Source organism: Primulina eburnea, unplaced genomic scaffold (genome assembly GCF_022965805.1).
Source record: "Primulina eburnea isolate SZY01 unplaced genomic scaffold, ASM2296580v1 ctg739_ERROPOS11973397, whole genome shotgun sequence".
Lineage (NCBI taxonomy): Eukaryota > Viridiplantae > Streptophyta > Magnoliopsida > Lamiales > Gesneriaceae > Primulina > Primulina eburnea.
In genome coordinates, this window is record NW_027331510.1 from 2,069,335 (window position 1) to 2,086,846 (window position 17,512).

Here is a 17,512-nt window from a genome sequence, read left to right on the forward strand (position 1 = left end):
CACATGTATTATTACCATTCCATGGTTTTTTGAAGTGTAAATTTTGGAATTTATAAGGGATTAATCGTTGACTCATGAAAACATCCAGAGAAATAGATGGAACGTATTTCATTGTTATACACAGAAAAAAAAAGGTCTAAGAATGATATGTAGTTAGAAAATTCAAACTTAAGACGGAAATGGGGAGTAGGGGTGCCAAACTTCTTGTTACACATGCATGTTTCCATGCAATATATATATGTTACATATATAAAAGAAAAGAATAAGAGTAATAATTGATTTCACTGGCTCATTTGTACTTGGTAAGGAACCGAGGTGGGGTTTAACATAAAAGGCAAAAGGAAGGAGACTACTGAGCTAAGTTTGAGTAAAATCAAAAGAGAAAAAGAAAGCCATGCAGCACACATATACATCATACGTGTACGGATAAAATCATAAATCGAACATTTGTACATATATCTGATATGCATCCACATTCTACTTTCTTTCTTCTTCTTTTTTCATCAAATATGTTTCCATACAATTTCCTTGGTGAATAATTTTATCTCATCTTTAGCTTTTCCAAAATAATCCTTAATCATTCCATTTCGTATCAGTTTTTCATCAATTACCAAAAAATATATTTTCATTGAATTAATAATCACTAACCATCAATTCTAATTATTTCTATTTCGAAAAAATAAAAACCTGTTTTATTAATTTTCCCTTGGGCAGATTAGGTCCACAAACACACACACAAAACACAGCCACATGGGCGGGTGATATCGGCTTAATTTTCCGGTCTGGAGCACGTGTCCGTATAGCTTACACGGCAAGCACTGTTGTTCTGTAGCTTTGTACCAGTATCTACCAAATACCAACATCACATACCATTAATTCCTTCCCTTCTCACTCTTATATTCCAAACTCTCTAAGCTCACACTATTACTCATTGCGTATATTCACTCTTTTTTCGTTACCCGTAAATTATTCAGAAAATGGAATGAGGGCCACATTAAGCGCAAGGCCTAAAAAAAATTATATACTCAAGGAATAATCATGTGCGATCCCACGGAATCATATGGTCAATCCCTCAAAATATATACATAAAATATTCTGTATTATACGTTAATTTTCTCCTAACTTCCGTATTAAATAAAGAATGTCACACCACATCACTTGATTCTCGTGGTAAAAATCTTGGTTTTCCTTTACCAAGTTCTTGGTTCAACCCTTGTTTGAAAACACTACAAGTTCAAGAAAATATTAACAATAAAGAAAGAAAACCGAGTAAGTTATAAGAGAGGAATGAACTTTTATTTTCAATGTTAACATAAGGGATTAGATTTCCAATCCATCGCAGAACGAAGTTTCAAATCGTGAGACTAAATAATTTACCTTACACTTGAGAAAGAGGATCTAGTATCTCGATCAATTTCTTCTTGATCTCTACAGTTACACTAATGACAGAACTCAGAAGAAATGATAACATAAAGAAAGAAGAAGCTAGCTAGGTAGCTGTACATTTATCCCAGCTAATTGAACTAGCCACAAATTAAATCTACAGAATAAATCGTTGGACCCTTAGTTCTTGATTAAGCTTTAATTAGTGGAAGTCGAACCCATACATACTGATCTTGATTACCTTAACCGATCGATTTCACTGAAGAAACCCACGATTTTTTCTCCATTTTCAAGGATTTACTAGAAACCGAACCCATTCGTAGCGTCCCTCTAATGGCTCGTCCTTCAATATGTCAAAGTTATACCTGCATTCACAAATTATAGAAAATTTCTATGATACATTAGCTACCATGGTTGGTCGGTGGGGGGCGCGCGGGGCGAAGGCGAGCGCGAGAGAGAGAGATTACTTGTCCATGAATTGTTTATGGATTTTCGTTTCAGCAGCAGAAAAGAATTCTTCGAGTTCAACGTCGGACGGCATTTTCTCCGCTGATATGGAACGTCGGTGAAAATTGGGCTCGCGTGGCATCGCAGTAGACTCCAGCTCGCCTAACTCAGCTTGAACCGGTCTAGACGGCGTCGTTTCTCTCCTGAAAAAGATGTGACTTCTCGTAACCACTATTCCTCGTGAAAGGAAAAGAAAAGAAAATTCTAACAGTCGCCCACTTCTGCGCATGGAAGTGAGTGAAGGTCAGAGACAGTGCTGAGTGGAACTGTACGTGGAAGAAATCAAAGTGGGAATGATTCACTTGAAGATTTAAATATGTAATCATATCATATATTTACCTCTCCTCTAATTTGCCAGCTGATGTAGCAGAAAATTCCTCATTCTCCTCCTGTGCGTTTAGGAAAAAGGAGTTCAAAATTGGAACCTCGTGTATTAATTTTGAAGAACAATTAAAGCTCTAAGACGAGATTAATTCCACCGTCCGTAACTTGCAGAGAAATTAAGAAGTATGAGATCGTAGAATTCAACCACTCATTCAAAATTTACCTCCAGATCTACGAAATCCGTACTCCCCTTGGCCGGCTGAATCGATCCGTTGCTTGAGCAACAAGATGCCAAAACATGATCGGAACCACCGATGTGGCATGTTGAATCTCCCGAACTCATCGACAACTCCGAATTCCCCGCTGGAACCACGGCCAAGAGTCGCGTTTCGAGCCGCACTAAGGACGCGGTCATCTCCGATTCTCCCAATCCAATCTTCCTCTTCTTGTCCACCGCCTGCTGAGCTGTCGAAGCCCGAGTCACCCTCGCGCCAATCTGTGGCGCCGTCTTTTCCACTACCGCCTCTCTCGAACGCTTGCACTTGCTCGTATCCCTTCCCATTGAAGAAAACTTCGTGCAAAACAAAATTTCCGAGCCTCAGCCTACACCATGCGCAAGGAGAGAGTACTGATCAAAATTTTGCAATGTCGGATAATTACTTTTTCCATGTGTTATAAGAGAGAGATTGGGTGGGTGGTGATGATGGTGGGCTGAAACTCCGTTAACGTTAACTGGATTTCCTGACGTTCACCGTTACGCAGATCTGACATGCAATTTTAGCCATTGTGTGATTAACAAACATTTTTCGAGGATTTTAATGACATGTAAATTTATCTTATAAATTAAGAATAAATCTTTTGTGAGACGGTTTAAAGAATTTTTATCTGTAAGATGGGTTAATTTTACCAATATTTATAATAAAAAGTAATACTTTTTCATTGATAACCCAAATAAGAGATTTGATCCACGAAATTGATCTGTGAAACCGTCTCACAAGAGTTTCTTTGATAAATTAATTACTGTACTGTTTTGTACTTGATAATGTTATATAAGGTATATTTTCATACAAAATATTTATAATACCATTTTACTTTTGTGAAATAAAATTATATATTTCTTACTCGACTAGACCAAAACATCCCTCAGCTAAGAATACAGAGATATTATGAATTTATTGTAAATTAGTATCTTGTTTATCACACGGCATGCCCTTTTTCACTATAAAGCATGATAATCGCTTCTTTTCGGAAAATTACAAATTTAACCTTGTGGCGTAATTTGTCAATATAAACTTGCTAGACCCCATACCAACATTGTTTGAAGATTAAACCATCTTCTGCTTTTTAATTATATCAGAACAAAATTTGTATATCACAAAGTAATTAATATTAATATTTCATAGATTAATTTGGCAAGATCTAGTATAATTTTAATTATTTGCTTAGCTAGAAAAACCTACAAACAAAAGCTGGATACTTTTATTTTATGTTAACAAATTGCATGTCTTTTGTAGTTGTTATTTTATTGGTGTCTTTTATTTTTGCACACAGGGGAAAGGCCAAATTTCAAAGCAGATGGAAAAGAAGCTAAGGCTTTGAAATATCTCTCTTTTCACGCTTTTTTACGCAGCGGAAAGAAATAAGAAAGCAAAAATAAAAGCCTACTTTTTTTTTTTTAATTTCCCCATCATTTATATTTTTCTCTAATTATCACAAAAATTGTCTCACGGATCTTTTTTCATAGATAAACTAAATAAAACATGTGTCTCAAAAAATTGACCAGTGAGACCGTCTAATATGAGTTTTTATATTATCATAAATGGCTGGAAAATAAAATCCACAGCCAACCACCCAGCTTCTTCAAGTATCAGAGATACCTAAGTAAATTGTATATATATATATGTATCAATCCCCTATATCACACCAAATGGGCTAATATATATGATCTTGTGTCTCAACATATATACGATGAAAGCCGTCAACAACATGGTATGAGGTGAGACAGATCTCTCTATCTGTTTATTTAGAGCAAAAACAAAAAATATATACATTAATCATTTTGAAAGTGGAAAATGTAATCTTGAAAAAATAAGTGAATAAATTCAAATTCGTAATTTTTTTTATAAAATTTAATCAAGTAACAACATGTTTATATAATATGAGGACGATACGAGACATGGCATGCAAGTCCATTTATTTTAGGGCCATAAAGGCATGCACAGACCCGTTTGGTGAGTGATCATGGTGGGCACATCACTCGCGAGAAATCGAATGAATGTTTAATATCAACATGTCGTCGCTTTGATCAATATTTTAATATTAAAGCAAATACAAATCATACATATAATTTTAAATTTTTTTCCCATATAAAATTGGCATGCATGCAGCCCAAATCTTTCCATGCCAATATATATCTCGTGTTCGATTTTGTGTGTATATATATATATATATATATATATATATATATATATATATATATATATATATATATATATATGGTTATTTGCTAGGAAATTATATAAAATTTTAATTTACGCATCTAATATTTATTTATACCATGTGTTATGAGTTAATGTGGGGCTGAATTCATTATCGCCAATCAAAGTAGATAACATGCATGTTGATTGTACATCTCTAGACAAGTTGGATAATCAGACTTTAATGGAAATAAATGATGTTGTCACGTTGTCAACCCCTAATTATCCTAGCCCACACTTACATTCTTCCATCATCGTCAAAATATTTAATATAGGTTGAGTACAAATTACTATATCTCGTCATCACTATCAACATTATTATTACTAGAGATATGAAATTTTGGATACACAGATTATATGTTATATTATTGTCAGTATCTAATTAACATTTACGATATTAATAAATGATCATGAAATTGAAAATTGCACCTAATTATTGGTCATTCAACTTACCCAATAAAAACACATTATCTGATGTTAATATATAAAATCTGATACATTATTTCATCCATGCAATGTTTTATATTTGGCAAAAACTTGTGTGAGACGGTCTCACGGGTCATATTTGTGAGACGGATATCTTATTTGGGTCATCCATGAAAAAGTATTACTTTTTATGCTAAGAGTATTACTTTTTATTGTGAATATGGGTAGGGTTGACCCGTCTCACGGATTAAGATCCGTGAGACGGTCTCACATGAGACCTACTCTTTATATTTATATTACAATTGACCATTGTGTGCACTAATATCATTACACCTTTGTGTAGTTTGAAGGCAAAAACTTGTGTGAGACGGTCTCACGTATCGTATTTTGTGAGACAGATATCTTGTTTAGCTCATTCATGTAAAAATATTACTTTTTATGTTAAGATTATTACTTTTTATTATGAATATCGGTATGATTGACTCGTCTCACAGATAAAAATTCGTGAGACCATATCAGAAGAGATATACTCTAGTTTGAATTGAACTCTTTTAAATTATGCACCTAACACTTATTATAATTTTTTATAAAACGATTAATTTCTCGATTGTTATGATTGTTGTAAGATATATTTAAATACATATGTATGGACTAGAAAACTCCTAAAAAAAACTATTATTGTTTCAAAAAGGTAAGCGAGCAAGCAAATAAATTTTCACCGTTTGAAATGATGAGATTCCCGTAGGGTAAAGGGGAAAGCAACTAAGATGCAAGTGATTGCTTAGGAATTACTAAACATGCTAAATTGTTTTTAAATTAAAGGCAGGCAAACATACATGTCTAAAATAATTAAAAGTGACTATTAGTGTAGTGACCCGTTCCAGAATCACCTACTAGTAAAAAACTAAGCATGCAATTAACCTAATTAACAATAATCAGAGATAACAGCGGAAAAGTCAACAAAATAATGGTTATACAACCCAATCGAAGTCTAGAATAACTCAAAATAAATATCCAATACAACCATATCGAATCAAAACAATACCGATAAACTAAACCAACCAGCTACTCAACGTCCTCCTCCTGCTCCTCCTGAGCTGTCCAACCTGAGGTCTGCCCCGTGGGAATGGGGTGTCCAAGAATAAACAAAACCGAGGACGTGAGCGATAAGAACGCCCAGTACAAAAGTATGAGTATACAAACCTATATGAAATGCACATGCTATGATATGATACCAGGGTAGTCAAGAAACAGGAATCACAAAGGATCTCAAAATGCTCAGTCTAGAGGCGCCAAGTGGATAGTGCCGCGCGGTCCAACCTCTGGGTCACTGCATCCACTACAAGACAGACGTGGACCTAAAATGTCCCGGACCACCGAAGCCCTCCCGACCCGTCGGCCACTGTGTACTCTCGGTGTCCATGCGTCCACAAGACAGGGCTGAGCGGCCCCAAGATATAGCTTATCTCGAAAGAGATACAGCTCAACAGCAAAGGCTATCTCGAAGGAGGTACGGCTCAACATGAAATGCAACGTGCAGTAATAAACGTGACATAATAGCATGCATCATATGACATATAACAATGCAGCAAATACTCATGCAACACATATATGAATGTATACTCAACCAGGATATCTCGGATAGTACTTTCGTACCTCTATCACAGCAAGCCTAGCCTTACGCAACACCGCTAATCAGGTCTAGAACAAGCCTACGCATCAAAAGCATACCCAATGAACAATACTACCATGCTCAACTAGCAAAACCAGCACTCCCTAGTACTACCAAAGGTTTAGGGTTTACCTTCGTCCGTCGACAGCCCTTTGATGTCGATTGCCTTGAAACTCAGGCGCCGCTACGCTACTACTCCTGGCAGCTCTTAGCTATCGCTCGACCAACAACTAACCCTAGAAACCTTCCAAACTCTCCAAAATGAGAGAAAACTCAAGAAATTGGCAAGTCAAAATGAGGAAATCCGAGCACTATTTATAGGTCATGTTCGGATCCTCCGAACAACACTTCGGAACGTCCGAACGCTACGTGTCCATTGGCTCTTGACAGCTCATGATCGGATCCTCCGATCATACACTTCGGACCGTCCGAACATGCATGGAAAATGACGTGTCGATCAACACTTGACACCTATGATCGGATTCACCGAACTACACTTCGGATCGTCCGAACTCTTCGGTGCTTCCGAACCCTCTTCGGTCCGTCCGATCATGACCATAGCCAAAATTACACCTTAAACCTTCTTAATCACCATTACTCCGTTAATTACCCAATTTAGAATTCGGGCTACTACAATTAGATTCCTTTCATTATATTAATATAATATTATAAGAATTTGACAAAGGCATTTGGAGTTTGGACACCAAATTTTAGCTAGGGAACGGAAAACTATAAAGAATCATTAATTAAATTATGAAAAATGTAAAGTACCATTGATTTTATATTATTAAAAGTCACATCAAACATAAACGACTGATTTCTTAACAGTGGCTATAAATAATTATACGACATTTTATATAAGAAATTATTAAAAATAAATTATAGGTTTAATAAAATTTAATGGTGATGGAACTCGAATCAAATTTAATGTGGGAGAAGTACATTAATATTAAATGATGATTGTTGAAATTTTCCTGCCCATATATATTTATAATATTTCATGTAAATGGCGACTTTCGTTTTGCTGTGCCTATGGATCGATCTCCTAAAATTCTCTTCAAAAGCAAGGTCAAAACCTAGCTTAAAATTAACTCAAAAGTTTCAATTATACGTATACTGCAAATGATTTGATTAAATTATTGCAAAGTCATCTACGGGGACAGAAAAAAAAAACTAAGTTCCAAATAGATTTTGTAATGACCCGATTCGATGTTTGTCTTATTATACTAACACGGGCTTTTCAAATGTGTTTATATCATCATGAAAACTTTTCAAGGGGTCATTTATTCTAATATCGTTTCAAGTCAAGCACGCTTAACTTTAGAGTTTTTAAAAGACGAACTCTCGATCAAAATGAAGATGCGTCTTTTTGGTATGAGTAGTACTTATTAAATATTTTAAGATTTTTTCAAATGTTTAATCTCATGGTTACACAGTCTCGGGATCTCTTTCATTCTATGACGTGTATCACAGTCTCCATTTTAATATGGTAAACAACAGAAAATATAATTTTAAATATTTTATTAAAATAATTTGAAGCACTGATCTAAGAACTGTTTTTAAGGAAGGGATGATTTTGATATGAAGGTAGCTAAAAGGGTGTCTGTAGTGTATTAACTTGAATTTAATTTAGATGGGGAATTGATGAGAAACTTTATAGGAAGGGAGGGAAAACAAAGGCAATTGAAGAAATGTGGGGATCCGAATTATTTATTTTCATTTAAAAAGAGAAATAAAAATCAGGTATTGCCACAATTGAATGCAATTGTTCAAAGTAATTTGGAATTCAAATCAAAAGCTGATGCGCAACCGTCTTTAAAAAAAATAGAAAATCATGCACCCCCGGTGGTAGAAAACTATTCTCAGTGGCAAGAACAATTCCTTGGGGTTCCCATGTGAAAGGGTGTTGTTGATCATAAAAATACACGAGATAAATAAACTGTGTGTATCAGATTTTTAATGTTGTGACAAAGTGTTGTCAATACGAGCACACAACAATCAACATACAGCGAAATTTAATTATAAACACACACATATAATTTTAATAAATAAAAGACATGTTTAAATTATGTACAAGTATAAATACTTGTACAACGTCTCATGACAAAAATTCACTAGAGGAATATGTAAATCGTTTACACAAATCAATACTAGTGAAAATAAAAAAACTAAATTATTCGATATTCCAATGAATTAAAATGCATCAAAATAACCAAACTAAAAACTAGATGCATATATAAACCGAAGTTGCTTAAAACAAATAAAATAACCATCTTCGATCAACACTCTGCTTCAGTGTTCTTTTTGAAGTATCTTCAACACCAATTAGCAACACGGTATAAACGTGAATCAATCATTCAAATTCTTCAACATGAAAATTATCTTCTTTGCATTCTCTGCAAAAGTTTGCTGTCCAAACCCTACGAAAAACTCACACGTGGTCATCTCACTCTTTTCCTTTTATAATGTTTGTTTGACCTAATCATCTTTCTATAAAAGAATTCTACAAAATATGGGAATAAGATTTATAATATATTTTGTCAACGACATACACGAGGTTTGCAACGTGTCATGAAATTGAAGCATTATTTGGAAAATAAAATTTCTTTTTTACGATGGTAAACTATATTATTTTTGTTAAACCTAGTTGGGGAAAAATGAACGTGATGTATGATGAAATAGTCGTGGAGGTGGGAAAATTTTCCAACGAGTTTTCGTAATCTTTGGACTCGGGAATTATTAGCCACCTCGAAGCCGCGATAATTACATATTTTAAATGGGCCTTTAGGCCCACTAAAATTTCATACAACTAAGTAGTCAGCCCAATAAAAAGGGAGACATATAAATGGACTCAGACCAGATCTTCCGGATATTTTGTTATTAAATTTGGGCAGCATTTAAAAAAAAAAAAAACCTTATCAAATGTGGTGACGAGGCCCCAAAACCCAGTTTTGGTTCAAATATCACCAGTTTGCGTAGGATGTTTAATTAATTGTTTTGATTTTAAACAAATATCTCACCTCATTGTATTGTATCTATGATGTAAATGAATCAAATTAAGTCGAATATCACGACAATTTGATTGTTCGAATTAGTTCTATTCGAGATTGAACTCATTCGAGATTGAACTCGATTCGAAGTTGAAAAAATTAATAATATTTTGTGAAATTCAGTTCGAATTAAAGATCGAGTTTGAGTTCGGCTTAAAAGATTAGAACATGTTCTTGAATTATTGCTAAAAATAAGTAATCAAAATAATCGAAATTTATTTATTTAATATATAATTATTATATATCGATGAAATACTAAGATTCGTGAACTATCGAACAAAATAATTTGACCTCGAGTTTGACTCGATTTCGATAAGCTCAAATACAAAAAGAATACTTTTTAAATTGACTTGAAAAGTTCGCAAACCAGTTCAATTCTTTTATGAAATGATACTATATATATATATATATTTTTAAGATTTTTTTTACATATACGTATACAAAAGTCGAATATATTATTATTTTACTCAATAAAGTAACAAAAAAATAAAACGAATATTCACCTTTTGACTCTATTTTTTAAAATAGAATTAATATCACGTGTAGTTAATTCATCAATCAATTTACATAAAATATCGAAACAAATCTAATAATCGTGGATAAAAATAGGAGAACCAAAAAATATCTCATGTTCTTGTCTTTGAAGTCACATCAAATAATGATTAAATGATTATAATACTTAACTAGAACTTCCTACTCAATTTCATCGTCACGCATAGTTTTCACAATATAATTAAATTGAAAAAAAAATTCTTAATTCATTGATTATATATATAATAATTATTATTTTTATTTATTATCATTCTCGTCGGTGTTATATAAGATGAGGAACGATAGGATTATTTAAATTTAGCTAAAATTAAACAATTTTGTTTGCTATTAATTTTATAGTAGTTTTTCATTAATATATAATATTAAAAACCATGGTATATTTAGAGGTGGTCGGTACGGTATGATAACGAAATTTATGATAACGTATACTGTACCGAAAATATCGGTACGAGAAAAAAATGATACTGTTATCTTACCGAATTTTCAGTATATCTCGATATATCGAAAATTTGGTATTTTTCGATACGATTACTTCGATATACCGAAAATTCGATATTTTTTTACATTGCTTGGCATATTATATATTTATTATTAAATTATAAAACACCGAAGCGAGTTGATGTTGATGTTAGAGGTGTGTATATATATATATATATGTGTGTGTGTGTGTGTGTGTGTGTGTGTGAAAGGAAAAAAAAAGGAATAAAGATTTAAAGCAAAACAAAGGAAAGTAGTGGTGAAGGATTTGCCGTCGATGCGATCAGCTAGCTTCCATTCATTTTACTTTCTCCAAACGAGATTGATGTATATATAATACATGTACTGTTTATTAAGCAGTATTGGAATAGTTTGCACATAATGACAGTCAAAAATTTTACTCACATTCTTTCCAAAAAAAAAATATAATTCACTCACATAAATCTCCCACTCGTTTGATAAAAAAATATTATTTTTTATATTAAAATTATAATTTTATAGATATAAATCAAGTCAATTATTCGAAGTCTTACTGTATGCATATAAATTCAAGTAAATTTATTTATAAAAATATGTAGTGTGAAGCCCACCAATCATCAACTTGTTTGGTCGTAATAAAGATGACAGGCATGCACCCATCCAATAATGTGTTAAATAATAATGCTATACTTGTGCGTATTAATAATCATTTATTACTAGAACTGAAATTATTATATTATCTTTTGATAAATACGTGTAAAACAGTGGAAAAATTAAAAATTAATACAACAAGATCGATATTTGACGAGTTAATGGACTAAAATACAGAATATTTGAGTTTTAGTAGGCATGAAGATTACTTTCGTTTACTTAAAAATTTAAGCCATCGATATTTCTTATTTTCAAGTAATTGTTTGTAATTAATTATTAAACGATTTGTCCTTAGATTCTTTTTTTAATTTTATTCCTGTGATATTATGCCTCACAAATAAACAAAATTAGTTAGTCTGGAGATATTTATTTCATGGAAATTAAATATTTACCTATTTTTATTTAGAAATGTTCTCATGTGCGAGATGAAAATTAATTTTTTTAATAATTTTGTAATATAATTGGATACGGGATCGGGGGGTGTGAGGTAGCACATGTGATAATTGACAAACAAATTTCTTGGAATGTCGTGGCCATTTGGTCTTACATATCAAGTGGATAAGAAATGACTTGCTAAGAAAATATCATATAAATCTTCTTTCAGGTACGAAGCCAGAATTTCCTGTGGGAAAATATACCAAAAACTGTAATGCTCTTCTCTATCTAACTGCATTTATGTAGCCAAGACATGTAATGTAATTAAAAATTATGATTATCTGAATTACTCTGCAAGTTCGTAAACGAATTCAAGTAATTGTAGAAGGACATTCTAGCTAGCTTGTAAACAACTCCAATTAACTGGTGGTGGAGAGAAATCTTTGTGGTTATCACCTTTGTCACAAACAAACGTCAGCAGTATTGGGATTTGCCCAACGTAGACACTCTGACGCTTAAGTCAGAAAACAATGAAAGATGTTAAATTGAGAGCAAAAAGTTTAAGCATAAAATTGTCTCTCCTTTGACTAATGAGAATCCCCTTCTATTTATAGATTTTTTTGGGAGTGTATAGCGGGCTTTGGCTTTTATAATTAATTTCGACCTTAAAAATGAATTGAATAATTAAATTAGGTCATGTCTCAATGATGAATTGAATAATTAAATTGAGTCATTATCCATCAACATGATTCGTGTCGATTCTCTTGAATTTTACGATTATTAGAGTTAAAATAATAATAATATCTTTATATTTTAATTTAAATATATTACATTTTTTGTAAATAATTTGCTCCGCTGGAGTAGATGACATATTGACATGGATACCAGGAAGAAGCAAAAAAAACTACTTGCATTTTTATAGAGTCCATTCATCAATCATAAGCAGATGCACACCGTACTGAACACTGCCACCGGTCTGGGAACCAATTTTAGCCCAGAAAGCGACGATCGCTGAAAGAAACTCATCCAATTCCATGCCAGATCCCCCCCAAAATCTCCTCAAATATCTTGTTTATGCATCCACAATTGCGTACAAATATTATTGTTAGCTAGATAGTATATACACACACGATGCGTAACATGGCAAGCTCCGCCTCGCCGAAAGGCATCGCCGCCATAGTAGGCGTCGGTGCCAAGCTCGGCCGGTCCATTGCCCGGAAATTCGCGCATGAAGGGTACACTGTCGCCATTCTAGCCCGCGACCTAGGCCAGTAGTCTCCCTACATATATACAATTACTTTCTCCACCACTTCCACCTCATTTAAATACGTATATATGTATATACCACTATACCAGTTACCCAGATCGATGCTGATTTACTTGTTACAGGTAGACTGTCAAGATTTGCAGATGAAATAGCGAGAGAAGAGAAAGCGCAGGTATTCGCAATCCGAATCGATTGCTCCGAGTCCCGAAGCATAAAGGATGCATTCGAGGGGGTTCTGTCTCTGGGTTTCGTGGAAGTTTTAGTGTACAACGTTTACCATCCAATATCGTGGATCCCCACCAATTTTGCCGATATCAGGCTCGATCACTTCGAGAAATCCATCGCCGTCTCCGCCGTCGGCGCATTCCACTGTGCCCAACAGGTAATTGGTGCAGTACTCCAAATTAAAAATTCGGAAGCTGGTACTGAATATTTGGAGAAAATCGCAGGTACTTCCGGGCATGGTGGATAGAGGAAGAGGGACGATTATGTTCACCGGCTGCTCCGCTTCTCTTTACGGGATTGCTGGCTTCTCCGACTTATGTATGTCATTAATACACTTACTAGCTAGCTTTTTCCAACGCCATTAATTAATTCTTTTACTCTTCGCTTATTAATTATATTTATATATGAACTAGTGAAATTATTTGTTATGATATGTGTAAACTTTAAAATATTTATTAAATTTTCAATCAGTCAATTGGCTTAAAGAAATACTAATTGTAGACATGATCTTTTAAGTACTGTTTTTCAATTAAGATCGAGTAATGCTTTTAATGTTAAAATAATAAGCTACATTAGATTCTCAAAAGTGTATACTTTACGAATTGTATTACTTCTTTTTGGTGGGAATAAAATCTCCTTCAAGCACCTTTTTTTAGCCAAGCCACCTTTTAAACAAAAATATTAAATATGTTTGTACTTTAAAAAAATTTATATCCAGAAACACTCAAATTTTGTTCTATTTGATATTGAGCTCTAATAAAATTCTAAATATACGTACTTTGCATGTACAAATTTGACTATGATATCTGCAAGATCTTATTATACTTGCAAGATACAATTGAGACGACTCAAATAGAACATGATCAACTAATGTAAAAGTGATCAAATTTCAATTTTTTTTGGAAAAATCACTTTTGAATTTGTTATTTGAAAGCACTTAAAATTTGCAACACAAATTTAATTTGTTGTTATTATTATTATTATTATTGTTATTGTTATTGTTATTGTTACTGTTACTGTTATATGTATTAACAGGCTGTGGCAAGTTTGCTATGAGAGGGTTAGCTCAATGCCTGGCCAGAGAATTCCAGCCTCGGGGAGTACATGTGGCTCATGTCATAATCGACGGCATAGTCAGCAACCCTAGGTAATTTTTCCTTCTTTTTTTAAAAAGTTACATTCTCTTAATTTTTTCCCTACGTGCAGTCTGCATGATTCATGATGATCCACGAGATCCTATAGAATCTTGTCACTTTTGCCCCCATGCCGACTAGAATATATAGACACACACACACACACACACACCACATTCTTTTCAGCAAGGAGCAACTAGATCTACCATTTTCCACTGGGTCCACGCACCATCTTTCGGTTTCGTGGCATATCTGGATGCCTTCCGTTATAACTAATTTTGGTATTTGACTGCAGGGGTACAATCCAACCTTCTTCGCAACAAAGATCCTCAAGTACTTCTTCAGTCGGGGAGTCACATGCAGGAGCAGGAGACGGGTCCATGGACCCTGATGCACTTGCTCAAACGTATTGGCAATTGCACGTTCAGGACCGATGTGCCTGGACCCAAGAAATCGACCTTCGACCCACCTCAGTCCCATGAAAAATATAGAACCCTAGGTGGTATGTTGCTGCATATACGTATAATTCTTAGATTGGATTTGTATTTTTATAGATTATGATCATGTCACCAGTGTAGCGTGTAATGTTTTTAGGACTTAATTGGTGTGAACGTTCATTTTTGTATGTTGCTTGTAACGTAGCTAGCGTCCACCCTCGAATCTGTCTAGGGACGACTCTGGTTTCTTGATTACTTAATTGCGACTTCGGAAGAGGACATCGTCAGGGCTTCTGTTTCTTTTTACGGCATAAAAAAGAAAAAAAAACACCGGAATAAGAAATTTACATTAAACAAAAAAAAAAAAAAAAAAACTCAGCCATTCCATCTTCCTCTCCTTGTTGGATTCTTTCTGTATCCCGGTTAACTTACTAATAAATTTCTGGAGCTTGTCCGTAAACATGCCATTCGCTCACGTGAAGGCGTGAAGCATCATTCGAATCGCTTCGTTGATCCGCTGATGGCATAAAATGGCCGTGTCTACTGTTGCCTGTTCGCTGATTTCCAATCTTGACAAATCTGGACTCTCTCTGCACCAGACAATATAATATCAAAATGAAGTAAAGTTCGAATATTGGATATCATATATATGTATATGTATACATGTATATATGATGGGTGGCCTACGTACATGGATTCTTTCTTTCATTTCCAGAAAATTGAAACCAAATATTATGTTCATTAGTTAATTTTTTTCCTACATATTACATCTTGAATCATGGTATTTATTTTCGTTAAACGCAACTGTTCATCAGTGTTTGAGTGTGACTCTAGAATTATACTTTCAACTGATACGCTATCTGTTTAATCATTTCCTTCAAGAAAATAATATAACTTAGTTATTAAGAGACGATTAAGTCTCCATCCAAGCAAACAAAGAGACCACAATCGCCATAGCCAACCAAGAAACCAAAGTGATGAACATAAAGTCGTATATCTCCATCGCCACCCATCTAACTGTTGCCTTTGCCGTCAGAAGGAGCAAAATACCAGCATCCTTTCTTCTCCATAACATTACACCCCTCACCCAATCTAAAATACACTCATCAAGTTTTTCAAACTAACAGAAACTTTTTTAAGTTAATACAAGAGGTTAAGGTGTACATGGATTTTCTTGACGCTGCAGGCCGATTTCAAGTTTGCTTTTCTTTTTCCTTTCTGATATTTTATTTCCTTTTAATTTTTTAATATTTTTATTTTACATTTTGATATAAAAACTTAAATTTTATTTAATTAAACATTTTATAAAGAGATTAATTTTATTAGAAAAACTTTTATTTACGTAAATAATTCATTTAACAATGATCATAACAGTCTTCTGGGAAACAATGACTCCCTAAAAAAGGCAGCCCATATTTGTCAGTTGTTGGTCAAATAGAATGATTGTCTATAGGGCCTACAATCAGCCTAGTCCAAATGTAATGGACTCGTCCAAGAGCATTTAGGTCAAAACCTAGGCCCAATACTAGCTGTCAAAAAACGAGCAAATAAATTAACCCATGAGCCCGTCATTTTTGGTGAGTTGAAAAATCATAAACCTAACCCACTTAATTTCTAGCCGGGCGGGTCGGCCTAGAGGGCTTAGTCAATTTTGTGTGAGATTTGGCAGCAGCCGCATCATTCTGGCGGTTCAAGATATTACCGACTCGACCCTTCTAGCTAGTTTGATAGTATATATACATTTGTGTGCACGCGCGCTCGTGGGAATTGAATTATATATTAACGAAATAGGACGATCAATTTCCCTGCTATACTGTTCATAGAAGTCAACTGTGAACTATATTTGCGTTATTTAATTAATTATTAAGATTTTTGTCATAAAATGTACAATAATATGATCTTGTTTGGACTCTAATAGGTGATGGTGCTGTATGTGGTCCTCACCGTCATATGCACCGAAATAAAATAAATATAAAAATCAGGAACTATATATATTGCAAAAACTCATGTGAGACGGTCTCACGGGTCATATTTTTTAAACATGTCTCTTATTTGGGTCACCCATGAAAAAGTATTACTTTTTATGTTACGAGTATTACTTATAATGTTAAGAGTATTACTTTTTATCGTGAATATGGGTATGGTTGACCCGTCTCACAGATTATGATCCGTGAGACGGTCTCACATGAAACCCACACTATATATATATATATATATATATATATATATATATATATATATATATATGGCAAAAAATTGTGTGAGACGGCCTCATGGGTCGTATTTGTGAGACAGATCTCTTATTTGGGTCATCAATGAGTAATCAAGTATTATTTTTTATGCTAAGAGTATTACACTTTATTGTGAATATGGGTAGGGTTGACCCGTCTCACAGATTAAGATCTGTGAGACGGTCTCACATGAGACTCACTCTATATATATATATATATATATATATATATATATATATATATATATATATATATATATACCTTGGGTTGCAGTTTGCCTTTTTTGAAGGATTCCTCCCAACTGTGAGAATCAGATTTTTCGATTCTGAGAAACCTTTTCAAAATA

The 17,512-nt window shown here is 33.8% G+C and overlaps 2 protein-coding genes across 4 annotated transcripts; one reads left to right on the forward strand and one right to left on the reverse strand.

The window, feature by feature from the left end:
* Positions 1–1,274: 1,274 nt before the first annotated feature.
* On the reverse strand, positions 1,275–2,914 carry LOC140822131 (cyclin-dependent kinase inhibitor 6-like). 3 transcript variants are annotated; one of them, XM_073182881.1, is made up of 4 exons: positions 2,437–2,914; positions 2,230–2,284; positions 1,851–2,033; positions 1,275–1,748 (listed from the first exon to the last, which is right to left on the reverse strand). In XM_073182881.1, the coding sequence occupies exons 1-4, from the start codon at positions 2,774–2,776 to the stop codon at positions 1,673–1,675; spliced, it is 654 nt and encodes a 217-aa protein (XP_073038982.1). In that variant the 5' UTR covers positions 2,777–2,914; the 3' UTR covers positions 1,275–1,672. The 3 variants fall into 3 exon arrangements, with proteins under 3 accessions (XP_073038982.1, XP_073038984.1, XP_073038983.1); XM_073182883.1 differs by having other exon boundaries at positions 2,230–2,276; positions 2,438–2,913; XM_073182882.1 differs by having other exon boundaries at positions 2,230–2,279; positions 2,438–2,901.
* Positions 2,915–12,729: 9,815 nt separating this feature from the next.
* LOC140821836 (uncharacterized) lies at positions 12,730–15,139 on the forward strand. Its single transcript, XM_073182475.1, has 5 exons — positions 12,730–13,144; positions 13,267–13,522; positions 13,590–13,683; positions 14,401–14,512; positions 14,794–15,139. Exons 1-5 carry the CDS (start codon positions 13,005–13,007, stop codon positions 14,978–14,980), a joined length of 789 nt encoding a protein of 262 aa, XP_073038576.1. The 5' UTR covers positions 12,730–13,004; the 3' UTR covers positions 14,981–15,139.
* Positions 15,140–17,512: the final 2,373 nt, after the last annotated feature.